General features: G+C 42.6%; 2 protein-coding genes across 5 annotated transcripts in view; one reads left to right on the top strand and one right to left on the bottom strand.

The window, feature by feature from the left end:
* DCUN1D2 (defective in cullin neddylation 1 domain containing 2) overlaps positions 1-6,604 on the bottom strand; it is a 44,512-nt gene extending 37,908 nt beyond the window's left edge. The window contains exons 1-3 of one of the 3 annotated variants that reach the window (XM_075918451.1): positions 6,442-6,604; positions 3,697-3,738; positions 2,422-2,638 (exon numbers count right to left, since the gene is read on the bottom strand). In XM_075918451.1, coding sequence (XP_075774566.1) covers positions 2,422-2,596 — 175 coding nt within the window. In that variant the 5' untranslated portion in view covers positions 2,597-2,638; positions 3,697-3,738; positions 6,442-6,604. Of the gene's footprint in view, positions 1-2,421; positions 2,639-3,696; positions 3,739-6,010; positions 6,192-6,441 lie in introns of those variants that run through there. The other 2 variants (XM_075918450.1, XM_075918452.1) reach the window with 2 other exon arrangements.
* A 236-nt stretch (positions 6,605-6,840) lies between these two features.
* SLC9D1 (solute carrier family 9 member D1) overlaps positions 6,841-15,632 on the top strand; it is a 65,135-nt gene continuing 56,343 nt past the window's right edge. Inside the window, exons 1-2 of one of the 2 annotated variants that reach the window (XM_006138936.4) lie at positions 6,841-7,078; positions 13,832-14,352. In XM_006138936.4, the coding sequence (XP_006138998.1) occupies positions 13,906-14,352 (447 nt within the window). In that variant the 5' untranslated portion in view covers positions 6,841-7,078; positions 13,832-13,905. Of the gene's footprint in view, positions 7,253-13,831; positions 14,353-15,632 lie in introns of both variants that reach the window. The other variant, XM_006138935.4, reaches the window with a different exon arrangement.

Genomic DNA, 15,632 nt, shown 5'->3' with positions numbered 1-15,632 from the left:
ATTGGTAGTTTTGTAGCAGGAGGGAGTTGGTCTCACATTTCTGTTTTGAGTTAAAGATTATTAGTACTTCTTAAATAAAAAATTGTTAAGCCAATCATGGTAAACAGAGCCAGGCCTGAGCACCTGAAGATGTGACCGTATTGTGGCTGGGGGCAATGCTGGATAACAAAGTTTTCTGGTTAACAGAGTGCCGGATAACAAAGGTTTCATTGTGTATAGTATCATGAGCTTTCATGGGCTCATGATACTATATATACACATTTTTGTTAGTCTCTAAGTTGCTACAAGATTACTCATTTTTAAATTTACAAACTAATACTTCTACCCCTCTGAGAACTGTATTTTAGTATCACTTTAGTTTTTCAGAGGTTTCTGAATTCCTAAAGATTAAAAGCAGCCAATAATCAAATAAGGACTTGATGCAGCAAACAAGTACCACTTGCTTATTTTTCTCCCAGATGTAATTCCATTGAAACTGATGGAATTGAGCACTGGAGGAAAGACTAAAGCTATTTAGTGTATTGCACGGATCAAACTCCAAGAGAATATTTTGATTTGTTAAGTTTTTAAGTTCTTAAAATATTTGCAGTGAAACTGTCTCTCCAGTGAAGTCAGCGGCAACACTCTAATTGGCTTCAAAGTAGACAAGATTCCACTCTCAGTGTTATTATTCACAATATCTGGATAACTGATGGAATAATAAAAATGAACATACATAGATATGATTTTGATGTTAATAATTAAATAAGCAAAAAACATTTCAGAAAGGATAGCACAGTTGGATAACAAAGACGTGTCATCTCACATTTCAAACATGTTATAATCACAAACCCTTTTTAAGGGCTTATAAAGGTATCCACCCTGGATAGGCAGCTAAAGTACAAAGTTTAGTTTCCAGTTAGTAAAAAAAAAAAGTTTAAAAAAATCTAATATGAATAGAAGAGCTTTCTCATGATTAATTTTTCTTTGAAAATGTGTTTAGATTTACATTTGCCCTTACAGCATTTTCAGTCTTGATGCTACAATACTGTGCTGACACATAAAATCAGCAAAACTGATTAGCCTATTTACATTCACCAAAGTGAAATAAAGTAAACAGCACAGATAATGAAAGCTAAATAACACTCTTTAAATTCCTGCAGTATTAAAGTATTGGTAATTGTTCAGAATTTAAATATATTTATTTTAACCTCAGAGTATTTTAAAATTGACAAACAATTAATAATAAAAGTAAAACTAAACCAGACAAGTGGTTTAAGTAAACGTCTACAAATACACACACAAGAAATTTTCTATTTTGCCTGAATCTTTGTGTTTTTCCTACAACTCAACACAACCATATGTTTTTTAAATGAAATTTTGAAGCTCATCTGTGTGTAATATGGTACAAGTCTTGATGATGTTTCAGACTAGCGGAGTTGTTAATATGACAGACACTAATGTATATACAAAGCAATTCTGGCGAGAAGCATAACCATATAGTATGTTTAGAGAGGATTCAGACTAGACAAAAATCTGGTCTAATATCCATTTAAAAAGGTCTAGAGGACGATTTAGATTTAAGCAATAGATAGTAATGATTCGGAGCTGCTTCATTCTATTTAATAAACATTTACATGCATTAATATAAAATATTAACATTTCAAAAGGAGCTCTTACACTGGATCACGTCAATTCTTACACTTCCATGGCCATTTTTTTCCCTTTTATTTTTCCTCTTCGTTTAAACACTACCGTAAAATAAAAAAGAAATGGAAAATAAAACACAACTCCACCTTTAATTCACTTCCTTGTGAGTATGTTTTTCCTAGCATATCTAAACAACAGGTCATCTGACATTATTTATGATGTAATATTCAAGCACAAAGGGTAAATTAAGGATGGAGTTTCAACTTTAATTCTCAGTTTCCTTGCTTGATAGTCATCAGGCCCTCTCTTATAACTGAAAGTGTTCTTATGGCTTAAAATAAAAGATTACCCCCTTTCATCTGAACTATACTTAAGCATTTAACACTGAAGTTACAGACATAATTTTACCATGCAAAGTAACATCACATAACAAAATTCCTTAACAGTCTTTCACGAATAAGAGATCAAATACAATGCATAATATGTTTTTACAAAGCCATGATCATGTCCATAAATAACTGGTTTTAGTCCATTTTTTCTAATATCACATGCAATCCTTCCTATTTTTAAGGTGCTTTACCCTTTAGAAAACAAATTTCTGGACTTCTGTGGTTAACATTATAAGACATGCAAGAAGGAAAAAAGAGAGCCTTCCAGTGAACCTATTATTACAGCAACATATAGACAATTAAAAGTAGTACATTGCATTAGCAGTCTTAGAAGATGTTATCAGTGGCAAAAATGTAAAGCAGAAATGTATTTCAAATGACATAGATAAAAAATGATCCTTACCTTTGTACCTGTAATACAATTGCTCTAATTTCTTTCTGTCTACTGAATTTTTCATGGATTCTTTGTAGTACAAGTCTGGGTTCTGGAAGTAGTTGTCTGTTGCCACTTCTAGTTTCCACTCATTCTGCATTAAGCAATATATAGCAGTCCTTTCACCAGCCTGGGTAAATGCCATAAACTGGCGGACCTTGTCCTTCTGAGACGATTTAAGCTTATGCTTTGGGATGCAAAAGAAGCAGGAAAGCCAATGAAGCTAATCCAGAAGTTTGTTTCAGCATTCTATTACTAATGCCTATCTTTTAAAAGGGTTTAGTTTTCTTGGAGTGTGACAACTTTCACTTCAGAATTAAAGGAAGCCAAAGCCTTGCTCTTCTGCAGTTAAATAGACAGCACTTCTGGAAATTGAAATAACAGCATCTATATGTACATTTTAACAGCATATATTCTGGTAACAATAAATTCAAATGTGTGTTCCTACTCAGGTGCAAAAATTGTTTGATACTTCCCATTAAATTCAGAATTATTTGGTTAAAAACTCTTTAAAATACTACTGTTATGACAATTGGGTCTATTTGCTGAAAATAATTTTACTTTTAATGATAAAATAAGTTTCAAAGGCACAAATCATACAAAAATGAAAGTCAGTAAATAAAGGCCTTTAGAAATATCTGAATTGTTTAACAGTTGGCTTAATTTTTTTCACAATTTCTAGTGCTACTGAACAATAATGTTTTCTGGGTAATTATTTAAGTTAGTTAAAGTTACAAAACACTTCTCAATTTTAATACTGGGAACTGTGTTTAACACTGTCATTTTCAGAAAAAGTGATCTTGAAAACAAAACTAATAAAGCAGCCAAGCAAGAGATTCAGTCAATATTATGAGTTTACAAAAGGTTTGTGAATCTAATCAAAGCTTTAATATGTTCTGAGAAGAGGTGTTTATATTAACGTAACTGATTACTTTGTTATTCAGTAGAATAAAGTTTGATAGGAACCATGAAATGTTTTTCTCAATGGCAATGAGTTACTGCAAACCATAGCTCTATAACATCTCAGAGAATTTCTGGAGAATACAGGAGTGGGGAAAAGAGATTTTAAATAGAGAAAAAAAATCTGCTACCAATATATTTTACCATTATTGTCTGCATAAAATAGCTTATTAAAAATCAAACTGTGGGTTTCAAGACATCTCTTTTATTTATCATAGGTAGTACAAGTTATATTTCTGGGTAGATAAGTAAGTTATCTGGGTAAACACTTCAAAATTTACTCACCCTGTATTTAAGCCAACATCAGAAGCACTGATTTGCTGATACCTGATTATTAGAACAAGCTTTTATAATGTATTCTACTGCACAGCACTCTGTTCAATGTGACACTACAGTCTAAATATAGATACATCTTCTACTCCACCCTTATCTTTTTTACACACTCTAGATACAGTCATATTAAAAGATTATTACAGATGGTCACATAAGACAAGAAGTGCATCATGTGCACAAATTACAGCCTTCAGTCTTTTCTTTCTTCCTTTCATTAAGTTATTTTCTAAATACTGAAAAAATACAGAATATCCATAAAATGAGAACATCCTTAATTATAGCCAGAGATAACTGCAATTGATTTTGCTAATGTTAAATGATCTTAGGTGTTTCACTACAAGAGATAGTGTACATCTATTTATACTTTGAAAAATCCTAAATTTTCCTGGAAGTGGAAATATATTAAATCTTTCTACAATAAAATCTTGAACATTTAAACAAGAGTCTAAGTTACAATTAATTTAGTGTTGGGTCACTTCATAATAGGAATCTGTGATAAAAACCATGATAACTAAAACTTTTTAGAGACAATGTGGGTGAGGTAATATCTTTTCTTGGAGCAACTTCTGGTGGTGAAAGATACAAGCTTTCACCACCATAAGTTGGTCCAAGAAAAGATATTACTTCAGCTACCTTGTGTGTCTAATATCCTGGGACAACATGGGTGCAACACAGCAAATTAAAAGTTTCATCTTTTTATTTTATAGCTAGATATGAGTGTATATGTATAAATAGAATGGTCTACAAACTTCAAGTAACCTATGTCTCTTTTCTGCTGCAAAAGAACAGAGGTGGAAAATATTCAATTAATCTTTCTGCCAATGCATAATTGTTCTCCAAAATACAATCAAGTCTTATTTCAATTATGTACATGAACAATTCTTTATTTAAAAATAAAAGATGTATAGAAATATTTTTCTAGCATGTCTTCTTTCTTAATGACTGCAAAATAGTGTGTATATTTTGCAATAAGACATAATGGGGTGACATTATGTACTCTGACATGAAAACTACAATCTGTCACCTCACCAACGTTCTAAAAATTGTTAAAACAGATGTTGCAAAAAGAGGCAAGGCCTAATCTGGACTCTGTCCAAAATATCTTTGATCACCTTTGAATTCATTGTAAACTCATCTTACTTTACTGAGCTTTCCAATTATGCACTCCCACAGACATGATGGCCTTGGAATTAGGGATATTAAATAGCAGTTAGGAAGCTAATCAAGTATCCGATGGAATTTCCATTGACTATTTGATTAGTCGATATGGGGGTTCACTGTGGCTCTCCTTTTTAGATGTAATAAGAGCCATCAGGCTCCTACTACATTTAAAAAGCAGAGGTGCAGGGTCCGGGACTTGGAGCCAGAGCTGCTCAGTCAGGGCTTACACCATTTTCCCCATGCTGTGCCTCTGTCTTCCCTGCCCCGCACAGAGATGGTGCTGGGGGGAACTGGCTTTTAAGACAGCTCCCACTCCCCCTGCCTTGCTGCCTCTGATACAGAGGCAATTTGTGTGTGGGGGGGGGAGGAGGTATGACTAGTCAAGTGATGACTTGACTAATGAATAAGCCTAGGCTTATTGGGTAGTCAACTAGTTGCTTACATTGCTACTTGGAATATTGCTCAGTAGGACACAAACTTGCTTTCTTTTGCATGAATGTATATCCACCCTATACCAAGTCAATTGTTTATTCCAAAAAACAATCTAGATATGCATTTCTATTTTGGCAAATGACTGTATCATCTAGGAGCCCAAATACAATTTAAGTTTTAACGTTATCCTGATAGGACAATATTTTCCACACCACCACAGTGGATTTCTACTAGCTAGGCTGACTTTCTTTGGAGACTAGGGGGCAAGTTTTCTTCCAGCCCACCAAACTACTGCAGCCACTTTTTTGAGGAAAGTGACAATATGCTTCTTTGAGAGCAATTTAGAGAGTCACGGTTGTGATTTCACAGTTCGGGGTGAAAGAGAATTTCAACGCTATGGATGATTTTTCATGCTCGGCTAACTTTCTTTCCTTACAAAACAACAACACAGAGCACGTCAGTGAGGAACGCGGGTGGCGGAACCTCTTCAAGTGATGGGGGGAGGGAGGGGGAAGAGAGGCTGTTGCTCTGGAGCTTCCTAAACTACCTTCCCCAAGCTCAGCACAGACACGTGCAGCACAAGCGCAAGACGCCCCGTCGCCCCCCAGCAGGGACCAGGGCGCTCCTCGCTTCTGCCCGGGCCCCGCAACCCTTCCCACCCTGTCCCGCACACCTGTGCAGCCCAACTCCGTTGGGGGCGGCAGCCCGGCCCAGGCCAGCCCCCATGCCCGAAGACCGACCCCGGCGCAAGGGGAGGGACTCGGCTCCAGCCACCTGCCCTGGGAGCCTAAAGCCCAAAAAAGGGCAGGTTGGTGCCGCCGCCGCCAGGCTCCGCTCTCAAAATACCTACAGCCTCGCTCCACCCACCCCCTCCCGGCCCGGCGCCTCTCGCCGCGGGCCCGGCCCCCGAGACCCTCTCTGCCCCCCCACGGGGCCCCCGTTCCCCTCGCCGCGCCCCGGTCGCTCCCGTCCCCCGCCCGGTGACCTTCCCTCCGACGACCCCGGCGGCGGCGGCAGACACCGCTCCGCGGGCGCAGCCCCTCTGGGCAGGGCCGCTGCGCAGGGATGGGGGGGGGGGGGGCTGCGGGGCATTTCCCCACCTACCATCTTGTCACCGGCGCTTTGACCAACTTCACTGCCCAGCGCCGCCGCCTCCTGCGCAGGCGCGCCCCGGCTCGCCTCAGCCACCTATCGCCGAGCGCGCTGGGCAGCGAGCGGGCCCTGGGCCCCGGCCGCCGATCTGGGAGCAGCAGTCCCCGCCTCGCCGCCGCGCCACAGGCACGGGAGGGTCAGAGCCCCACGGGAGGCGCCCAGGGGACTACATCTCCCATGATGCTTCGGGACGGACGAGCTTTCGGGCTGGTACCCGCCGTGCATTGCGCCGGCGAGCTGGGACTACATCTCCCAGAGCGCACTGCGCGAACAATAGGGACGGTGGTTTACGGGCAAGGGCTACCGAAAAACTACAAATCCCATGTGACATGACGCTTAAAGGAGCCGCGTCCTCACTCAGCTCCCGGCGCGAAGCGAGACAGCGGCTTGGCAGCCGGCGTGGGTTGTTTCTCACCAGGGGGCCGTTGAGGCGGTTGATCGGACGCCCAATAGGAGCAGGGGTAACGGCACGCGGCGCCACTGCTTTGGGCCGGCCCCGCCTGCGGCTCTATGAACCGGGCAGCTGGAGGCAGCGGCAGCCGGAACCTAGAGCGGCCACCTCGCCCCAGCCCGCGGCCACCGCACCGAGGTAGGAGCGGGCCGGTTCTCCCTGCGCCGGGGAGGCTTGGCCGCTGCGGGAGGTTCGTCGCTCGCCAGTGAGAGCGAAAACGGGGCTGTTGGGCCGGGCAGCCCCGCCCTGGAGCGACCCGGACACGCACGGCCCAGCTTGCCCCGGGCAGCGCCCCGCCCCAGAGTGACCGAGGTATGCACTGCACAGCCCCCCCCCCCCCCCCCCAGCCTGGGAGAAGCGCCGCTCCCCACAGCACCCTCAATGATTTAACTGAAAAGCAACGGACAGTCCTGCACCGGACTAACAAACCATGTAGCTGGTGTCATGAGCTTCCCTGAGCACAACCCGCTGCACACACACAGCGCCCAACATGCACTGCCCACAGGGTGCGATTCACAGCTACACACGCGCACCCCCACCCCCACCCCCAGAGAGCGACAGTGGGGTGCCCAGGTGTCCACACTAGGGCTATGCCTAGACTACAGAGGTTAAAACAAATGGCCTTTTTTCAAAAAAAAACTTCACCTGCGTCTAGACTGTTGTTGCGTTCTTTTGAAATTAAATCGAAAGAATGCCCTGGCTTTTCTGACAACCTAATTTTACAAGGAAGAACGCTTTTTTGCCAAAGAGCTCTTTCAAAAAAAGGCATTTTTGAACGTAAACAGGGCTTTTTCAGATTGCCTGGGTGCTCTCTTTCAAAAAAGGGGATCGCTTTTTCGAAAATCTTGTGGTTGTCTAGACGATCTCTTTTGAAAGAGGCTTGTAGTCTAGTCGTACCCTAGGGATGTAATCGGATAATGATTTACATGGTTAATGTTACTGCATTCAATTGAATGCAGGCTAATTTGGCTATGACACATCAGGAAAGAGATCTTGGAGTTATCGTGGACAGTTCTCTGAAAACTTCCACACAGTGTGCAGCAGCGGTCGAAAAGGCAAATAGGATGCTAGGAATTATTAAGAAAGGGATAGAAAATAAGACACAGAATATCATACTGCACCGAATAAAACTATGGTTTGCCCACATCTTGAATACAGTGTACAGATGTGGTCTCCTCACCTCAAAAAGATATTTTGGCCTTGGAAAGGGTTCAGAAAAGGGGCAACTAAAATGATTAGGGGTTTGGAATGGGTCCCATATGAGGAGAGGCTAAAGCGACTGGGACTTTTCAGTTTAGAAAAGAGGAGACTGAGGGGGGATATGATAGAGGTCTATAAAATCATGAGTGGTGTGGAGAGGGCAAATAAAGAAAAGTTATTTATTAGTTCCCATAATAGAAGAACTAGAGGACACCAAATGAAATTAATGGGTAGCAGGTTTAAAACTAATAAAAGAAAGATCTTCTTCACACAGCGTGTAGTCAACCTGTGGAACTCCTTGCCAGAGGAGGCTGTGAAGGTTAGGACTATAACAGAGTTTAAAGAGAAGCTAGATAATTTCACTGTTGGCAGACAGGCTACTGGGCTAGATGGACCTTTGGTCTGACCCAGTACAGCCGTTCTTATGTTCAGGCTCCTACCCCATTCTGCTGCCTTTGTATCAGAGCCTGCAGAGAGACAGCTGACTCCTGGCATGCATTGGTTCCTGGGGAGTTTGGCTGCTGTCCCACATTGCTGTCTCTTATATAGCGGCAGCTCGGCTAGGCTGTAAGCCAGTGCGTGCCCAGAGCTGGTTTAATAGCTGGCTCCCAGCACCTATTGGCTCTTGGGGAGCGGTAGGAAATTTTCAGCAATCATACAGTTACTCAGTTACCCACTTTTTAACATCCCTAGTTCTCAGAAACACATGCAGTGAGAGACTGTGAGATGCCCAGCTCTAACCCCCATCCCACCAGAACGAAACTGAGAGGCATACCTCTTCTTGCTCCCCACAATAGACTGAGAAGCAGAGCCTTCCACACATACCACTCCCTGCCTTCCAGAGAGTCTGTGAGATGCTCAGCTCCTTCACTCTAGGCAGACCACGAGATGCACAGCTCAGTTCCTTCCTACCATGACACATTCATACCATAGCTCTCGCCCTCCTCCCTGAGACCATTTTTCTATACCTGTTCTGATAAGGAGAAACTGTAGTACTGCATACTTCCCCTCTTCCCCCATCCGGGGAGGTGAAGACAGACATTGTAATTGGAAAGCCCTAAACTTTTGCTCATTTCCTTTTCTCCAGATAGAGTAAAATTATATAGAATATGGCAAAATTTCCTTCAGATTCATCCAGAAGGGAAAATTAGTTCTTTTCACATGTACATAAATTGGTGTGTAACAACACCAGACACCTCTGAAATTCGGGTTTAAAATCTATTCCCCGAATGAGATATTTGCTTTGCTACCTATCTTGTGTGCTCCTCCCTCCATCTTCTACAAAATTAATGAGACTCAATACCTTTTTATCTCTTCAAAAGTTCGCATTCCTCAATGGGATGATTTTTATTGTTCATTCCCATATGGACAACTTAGGCCATCACATTGCAGACACTTATGCACGTGTTTAATTTTATTTTGAGTAGTCTCGTTGGTTAAACATGCAGACACTGTTGGAGATAGGATGCTGGACTAACTGGACCATATCCAGTATGGTTCTTATATTTTTGACTGAACGTCATCAGTTTCGTATAATTTGGCTGAGATGGTGTAGGATCTTCTTGGCACTACAGAGGGTCTTCTCTGTCCTCCCTAGTCTTTCACTATTTACTTTAAAATAAAACTAGTAATTAAATTCCGCACGATATGCTATAGTTAAGGCATTATAATTGGTTAGGTAAATATTCAAAATTAAGGCAATGCTTTCTTTTTCATATGGCTTAAAATATAGTGTCTCAGTATAGTAAGATTTATAAATTCTGTTGGTAACATTGCAAATAGCTTCTTTCACGCTGACGGCATGAGTTCAAAGATTAAGGCAAAAGCACACAACACACAGGCCCCATTGAAGTCCGTTCTGCTGATATTAATAAAATGGAATATTTACCCAATTTCCACTCATATGACAGCACTTTTAATGAGCAATGACAGTCCGGAAATTTAACTACTAAAACATATCAACAGAAGGCTAATATTGACTACTTTTGTTTTGGCTCCCACCCATGGGACACATGTTGAGCCTTGCATAAACCCAAACTGCACTGTGGGCCACACACGGCCCATTGGCCACATGTTGAGTAGCCCTGTTCTAGCTGTTTGCAAATGGATTCTGTAATTATTTGATCTATTATCTTTCCTGGCACAGACATTAAGCTGACTTGTCTGCAGTTTCCAGGGGCTATGTCTAGACTGCAGGCTTCTTTCGAAAGAAGCTTTTCTGAAAGAGACCTTCTGAAAAAACTTCTTCCAGAAGAGTGTGTCCATACTTCACTGAAAAAGTGTTCTGCTTTTTTGACAGAATGGATGCTATCTCACATGTAAGCTGTGATTACTATGGGCGGAGTGGCCACCAGGGCACCTGTGCTTTTTCCTTTTCCTCTTTCGTTGAAAGAACTCCCTCTTCCCCATCCACACATGTCTTTTTCTGAAAGAATTCTTTCAGAAAAGGTGTTGTTCCTTGTCGAAAGAGGTTTACCAACGTTGGCAAACCCCTTTGTTCTTTTGATTTGTTTTCGAAAGAACGTGATTGTAGTGTGAACATAAATGAGAGTTTTTCAGAAAAATGGCTGTTTTTCTGAGAAAAACCCCTGGGCTACATCTAGACTACATCCCTTTTTCGGAAAAGGGATGTAAATTAGACGTATCGCAATTGCTAATGAAGCGGGAATTTAAATCTCCCGCGCTTCATTAGTATAAAAATGGCTGCCGCTTTTTTTCGGCACGGAGCTTTGCCGGAGAAAAGCACCAGTCTAGACTCTGATCTTTTGAAAAATAAGGCCTTTTCCGAAAAATCCTTATCCCTTATTTCAAGCTCGTGGCCTGTTTTTTTGCGGCCCCTAAGTGGGAGCCAAAACAAAAAAGTAGTCAATATAATGGTCTTCTGTGGATATGCGTTTTAGTAGTTAAATTCCTGGACTGTCATTGCTCGTTAAAAGTGCTGTCATATGGGTGGAAATTGGATAAATATTGCATTTTATTAACATAAGCAGAACTGACTTCAATGAGGCCTGTTTGTTGTATAGACTTGCCTTAATCAATGTATTAATGCCCATCAGTGTGAAAGAAGCTATTTGCATGTATATGCAACCACACTTAACTTGTGGCTCTCAGCATGTGCTGTGAGTATCATTGTGGGCCCTGGGGCTTTCAAAATTGAGTAGTCCTAATCTAGACCATCTCTGATAGACTAACCTTCTCTTAAATATCTCCAGAGATGGAGATTGCACAACCTCCATAGGCAACTTATTCCAGCATTTAACCACCCTGACGGTTGAGAAGTTTTTCGTAATGTCCAACCTAAACCTCCCTTGCTGCAGTTTAAGCCCATTGCTCCTTGTCCGAGCCTCAGAGGCCAAGGAAAACAATTTTTCTCCCTCCTCCTTGTGACACCCTTTTACATACTGAAAACCACTACCATGTCCCCTCTCAGTCTTCTCCTTTCCAAACTAAGTAAGCATTCTTTCAGTCTTCTGTCATAGCTCATGTACTCTAGATCTTTAATCATTCTTGTTGCTCTTCTCTGGACTTTCTCCAATTTCTCATGATTTTTCTTGAAATGTAGTGCCCAGAACTGGACACAATACTCCAATTGCGGCCTAATCAGTGCAGAGTAGAGTGGAAGAATGGCTTCTTGTGTCTTGCTCACTACACTCCTGTTAATGCATCCCAGAATCATGTTTGCGCTTTTTTTTTTTTTTTTTTTTTTGCAACAGCATCATACTGTTGACTCATATTTAGCTTCTGGTCCACTATGACTCCTAGATTCCTTTCTGCAGCACTTCTTCCTAGACAGTCACTTCCCATTCTGTATGTGTGAGACTGATTGCTCCTTCCTAAATGAAGCACTTTGCATTTGTCCTTATTAAATGTCATCCTATTTACCTCAGCCCATTTCTCCAGTTTGTCCAGATCATTTTGAATTATGACCCTATCTTCCAAAGTAGTTGTATCCCCTCCCAACTTCGTATCATCTGCAAACTTAATAAGCGTACTGTCTATGCCAATATCTAAATTGTTGATGAAGATATTGAACAGAACTAGTCCCAAAACAGAACCCTGCTGAACCCTACTTGTTATGCCCTTCCATCAGGACTGTGAACCATTAATAACTACTATCTGAGAATGGTTGTCCAGCCAATTATGCACCAATTTATAGATCAGAATTTCATGCAAGACAGTATCAATGCTTTACTGAAGTCTAGGTATACCACGTCCACCACTTCTCCCTTATTCATATGACCTGTCATCCTATCAAAGAAAGCTATCAGATTGGTTTGACATGATTTGTTCTTTACAAATCCACACTTGCTGTCACCGTTTTATCTTCCAGGTGTTTGAAGATGAATTCCTTAATTACTTGCTCCATTATCTTTCCCGGCACAGAAGTTAAAGTGACTGGTCTGTAGTTTCCTGGGTTGTTCTTATTTCCCTTTTTATAGATGGGCACTATATTTGCCCTTTTCCAGTCTTCTGGAACCCACATCCCCCCAAGATACCTATGCCCCTGGCGTGGGAGGTGACTTCCCTTGCTCCCCTGCCCCTAGGCCAATTAGGGCCTGAGAGCAGGGGAGCGTGCAAAGCCTCTTCCGCTCTTCCTTTCTCCCCTGCGAGCAGCACGCGGCACTTAAAAGGGCTACGTGCTTCCCTGGCCCCCGGTCCTGAAGCCTCATCCCACCCTGCCGGGAGCACACGGCACTATGAAGTGCTGCATGCTTCTCGCAGGGTGGGGGCAGAGCAGAGAAGGCTTCGCGCGTCCCCCTGTCCTCAGGCCCTAATTGGCCTAGGGGTGGAGGAGCAGCAGGGCCTCTTGCAGGCTGGATCCATCCGCTTGGTAGGCTGGATCTGACCCGCGGAGGCCCTTTTGCTCACCCCTGCCTTAGAATCATTAACTCTATGATTTCATGATCGCTTTCACACAAGCTGCCTTCCATTTTCAAATTCTCAACCAGTTCCTTTCTATTTGTTAAAATCAAATCTAGAACAGCTTCACCCCAGTAGCTTTTTTAACCTTCTGAAACAAAAAGTTGTCTTCAATGCAGTCCAAAAACGTATTGGATAGTCTGTGCCACACTGTGTTAGTCACATAAATCTTTAATGCCCATGGCACATAAATATCCTGTACCGTTCTCGCTTTCAGGTTACAATGTAAATAAGAAATGGGCAGCATTATCTCATGCAAATTGTAACCAAGCTTGTATGAGCGATTGGCTAAACAAGAAGTAGGACTGAGTGGACTTGTAGGTTCTAAGTTTTACATTGTTTTATTTTTGAATGCAGTTAATTTTTGGACATAATTCTACATTTGTAAGTTCAATTATCATGATAGAGATTGCACTACAGAACTTGTATTAGATTAATTAAAAATACTCTTATTTGTTTTTTACTCTGCATATATTTGTCATAAAAGAAATATAGAGTTGTACATGTCATGTTTTGTTTTGTAATTGAAATCAAAATATTTGAAAATATAGAAAGCATTCAAACATATTTTAATAAATGGTATTCTATTATTGTTTAATAGTGCAATTTATCGCACAATTAATGTTTAAATTACTTGATAGCCCTACTATCTGTTGATCAAAGGAGAACACATACTTTTATTAAGTACTTCATTTGAGACTTTTTAAAAATGGAATTTGGTCTTGTGATCCTGTATTGCATGTTTGACAGTTAATTTGTATTATCTTTCAGCATAAGTGTATTCAAAATGCAAAGAGCATATTGTAGAAGGCTTTGGATTGTTCCTGGTTGCATACAGTAATACAATGAAGGCAATTGAGTTTAATTGCCTATGGATACTGATTTCACTGCTTTGCTGCCAGTTATTGAACACTGCGGAACATGAAGATGTAGTAAAACATGCAATAAAGCTGCATCGTGGGAAAGGTGCTGCTGTCACTCACAGAAAACAGTGGGTCTTAGAAAACTGTAGAAAGCTATCTGGACTCCTTCGACAAAAGAACGTGGTTCTCAACAAACTAAAAAATGCAATAAGATCCGTGGAGAAAGACTTGGTGTTGTCAGATGAAGAGAAGCTTTTTCAGGTGCACACATTTGAGATTTTTCAAAAGGAGCTGAATGAAAGTGAAAATTCAGTCTTTCAAGCAATCCATGGACTCCAGAGAGCTCTTCAGGGTGATTACAAAGATGTTGTAAACATGAAAGAAAGTAGTAGACAGAGATTGGAGGCTTTGAGAGAAGCTGCAATAAAGGTTAGTTCTTTCCAATTTTAATAATGTATAATTCAGTGTAATATGGTAAAGGTTTCGTAGGTAGGACCCTACCAATTTCACGGCTGTGAAAAACATGTCATAGACCAGGGGGTCAGCAACTTATAGCTCATGAGCCAAATATGGCTCTTTTGAAGCTCAAGCCGAGTTCCCCCTTGCTTCCCCCAAATCAGGGAGCCTGCACTGGCCCTACAGCAGACATGGGCAAAATAATCTGACCATGGACACAGCAGGGAGCCCCCAGGCAGACTCCCCTGCATGCCCTGTTCCTGAACGCGTTCAGAAAAGCGGCTGATCCAGGAGAGGTAGGTTGAGTGGTGTTTCATGGCTGCTCCTGCCCCCCAGCACAATTCCATTGGCTGGTTTCTGACCAATGGAAGCTGCCTATTTCAAGAACAGGAAGAGCGTGAGGCATCAATCCCCCCTCCCCTCAGGCTCTTAGTCATAGAGCACATGACCCTGCAGCCTGTGCGGGGTTGGGAGGCAGGGCAGGCTCCTGAGAAACATGCTGGGCTGGAATTTCACTGCCAGCCAGAGCCCGCCTCTTGTACACCAGCCCTTTCCTTTCCCCAGCCCTCAGCCTCCCAACCCCACATAACCCAAACTCTCTGTCCCCCCTCCGGAGCCCATACCCCCTGCCAAACCCCGCACCTCAGTCCTCTGCCTCGGATCACATTCCCCTCCTACTCTAGGTCACAATCAAAACCCCTGCACCCTCTCCTGTACCCCAGTCTCTTGCCCTAGGTCACAGCCCCCTCCTGCCCTAGGTCACAATCCAAACTCCTAAACTGTAATCCCTGTCCTAGGTCACAATCAAAACCCCTGCACCCCAGTCATGTGCCTCAGGTCACAACCGCCTCCTTCACCCAATCTCAGTGGCCCCAACCCAAAAAAGGTTCCCCATCCCTGTAGGGATGTAATAGTGTAGTTCAATGGTCCCCAACCTCATGGGGCTGCCGGGGGCGGGGCCACGCATGCACTGCACGCCCTGGTTGGGGGCCATGCATGTGCCGAGCGCCCAGGGCCTGTGGTGCAAGAATGGCTTGGGCTGGCACCCTGGTCACTAGGTGGGCACACATAAATGCCCCGGCAGGTGCCATGGCACCCGCGGGCACTGAGTTGGGGACAACTGGGTAGTCAATTAACCGATAAGCAACAGCTTATAGGTTAATGCTGTAAACTACATGCATCCCCCACCCACTTGCCAGTAAATTTTTTAGCAGCAGGCCAGCAGTCCCACTCGGTCCTGGCTTGAAACTGGT

This window comes from Pelodiscus sinensis, chromosome 1 (genome assembly GCF_049634645.1).
Source record: "Pelodiscus sinensis isolate JC-2024 chromosome 1, ASM4963464v1, whole genome shotgun sequence".
NCBI lineage: Eukaryota > Metazoa > Chordata > Testudines > Trionychidae > Pelodiscus > Pelodiscus sinensis.
Note: the sequence above shows the minus strand (reverse complement) of the source record. Positions and strands in the feature narration are given on the sequence as shown.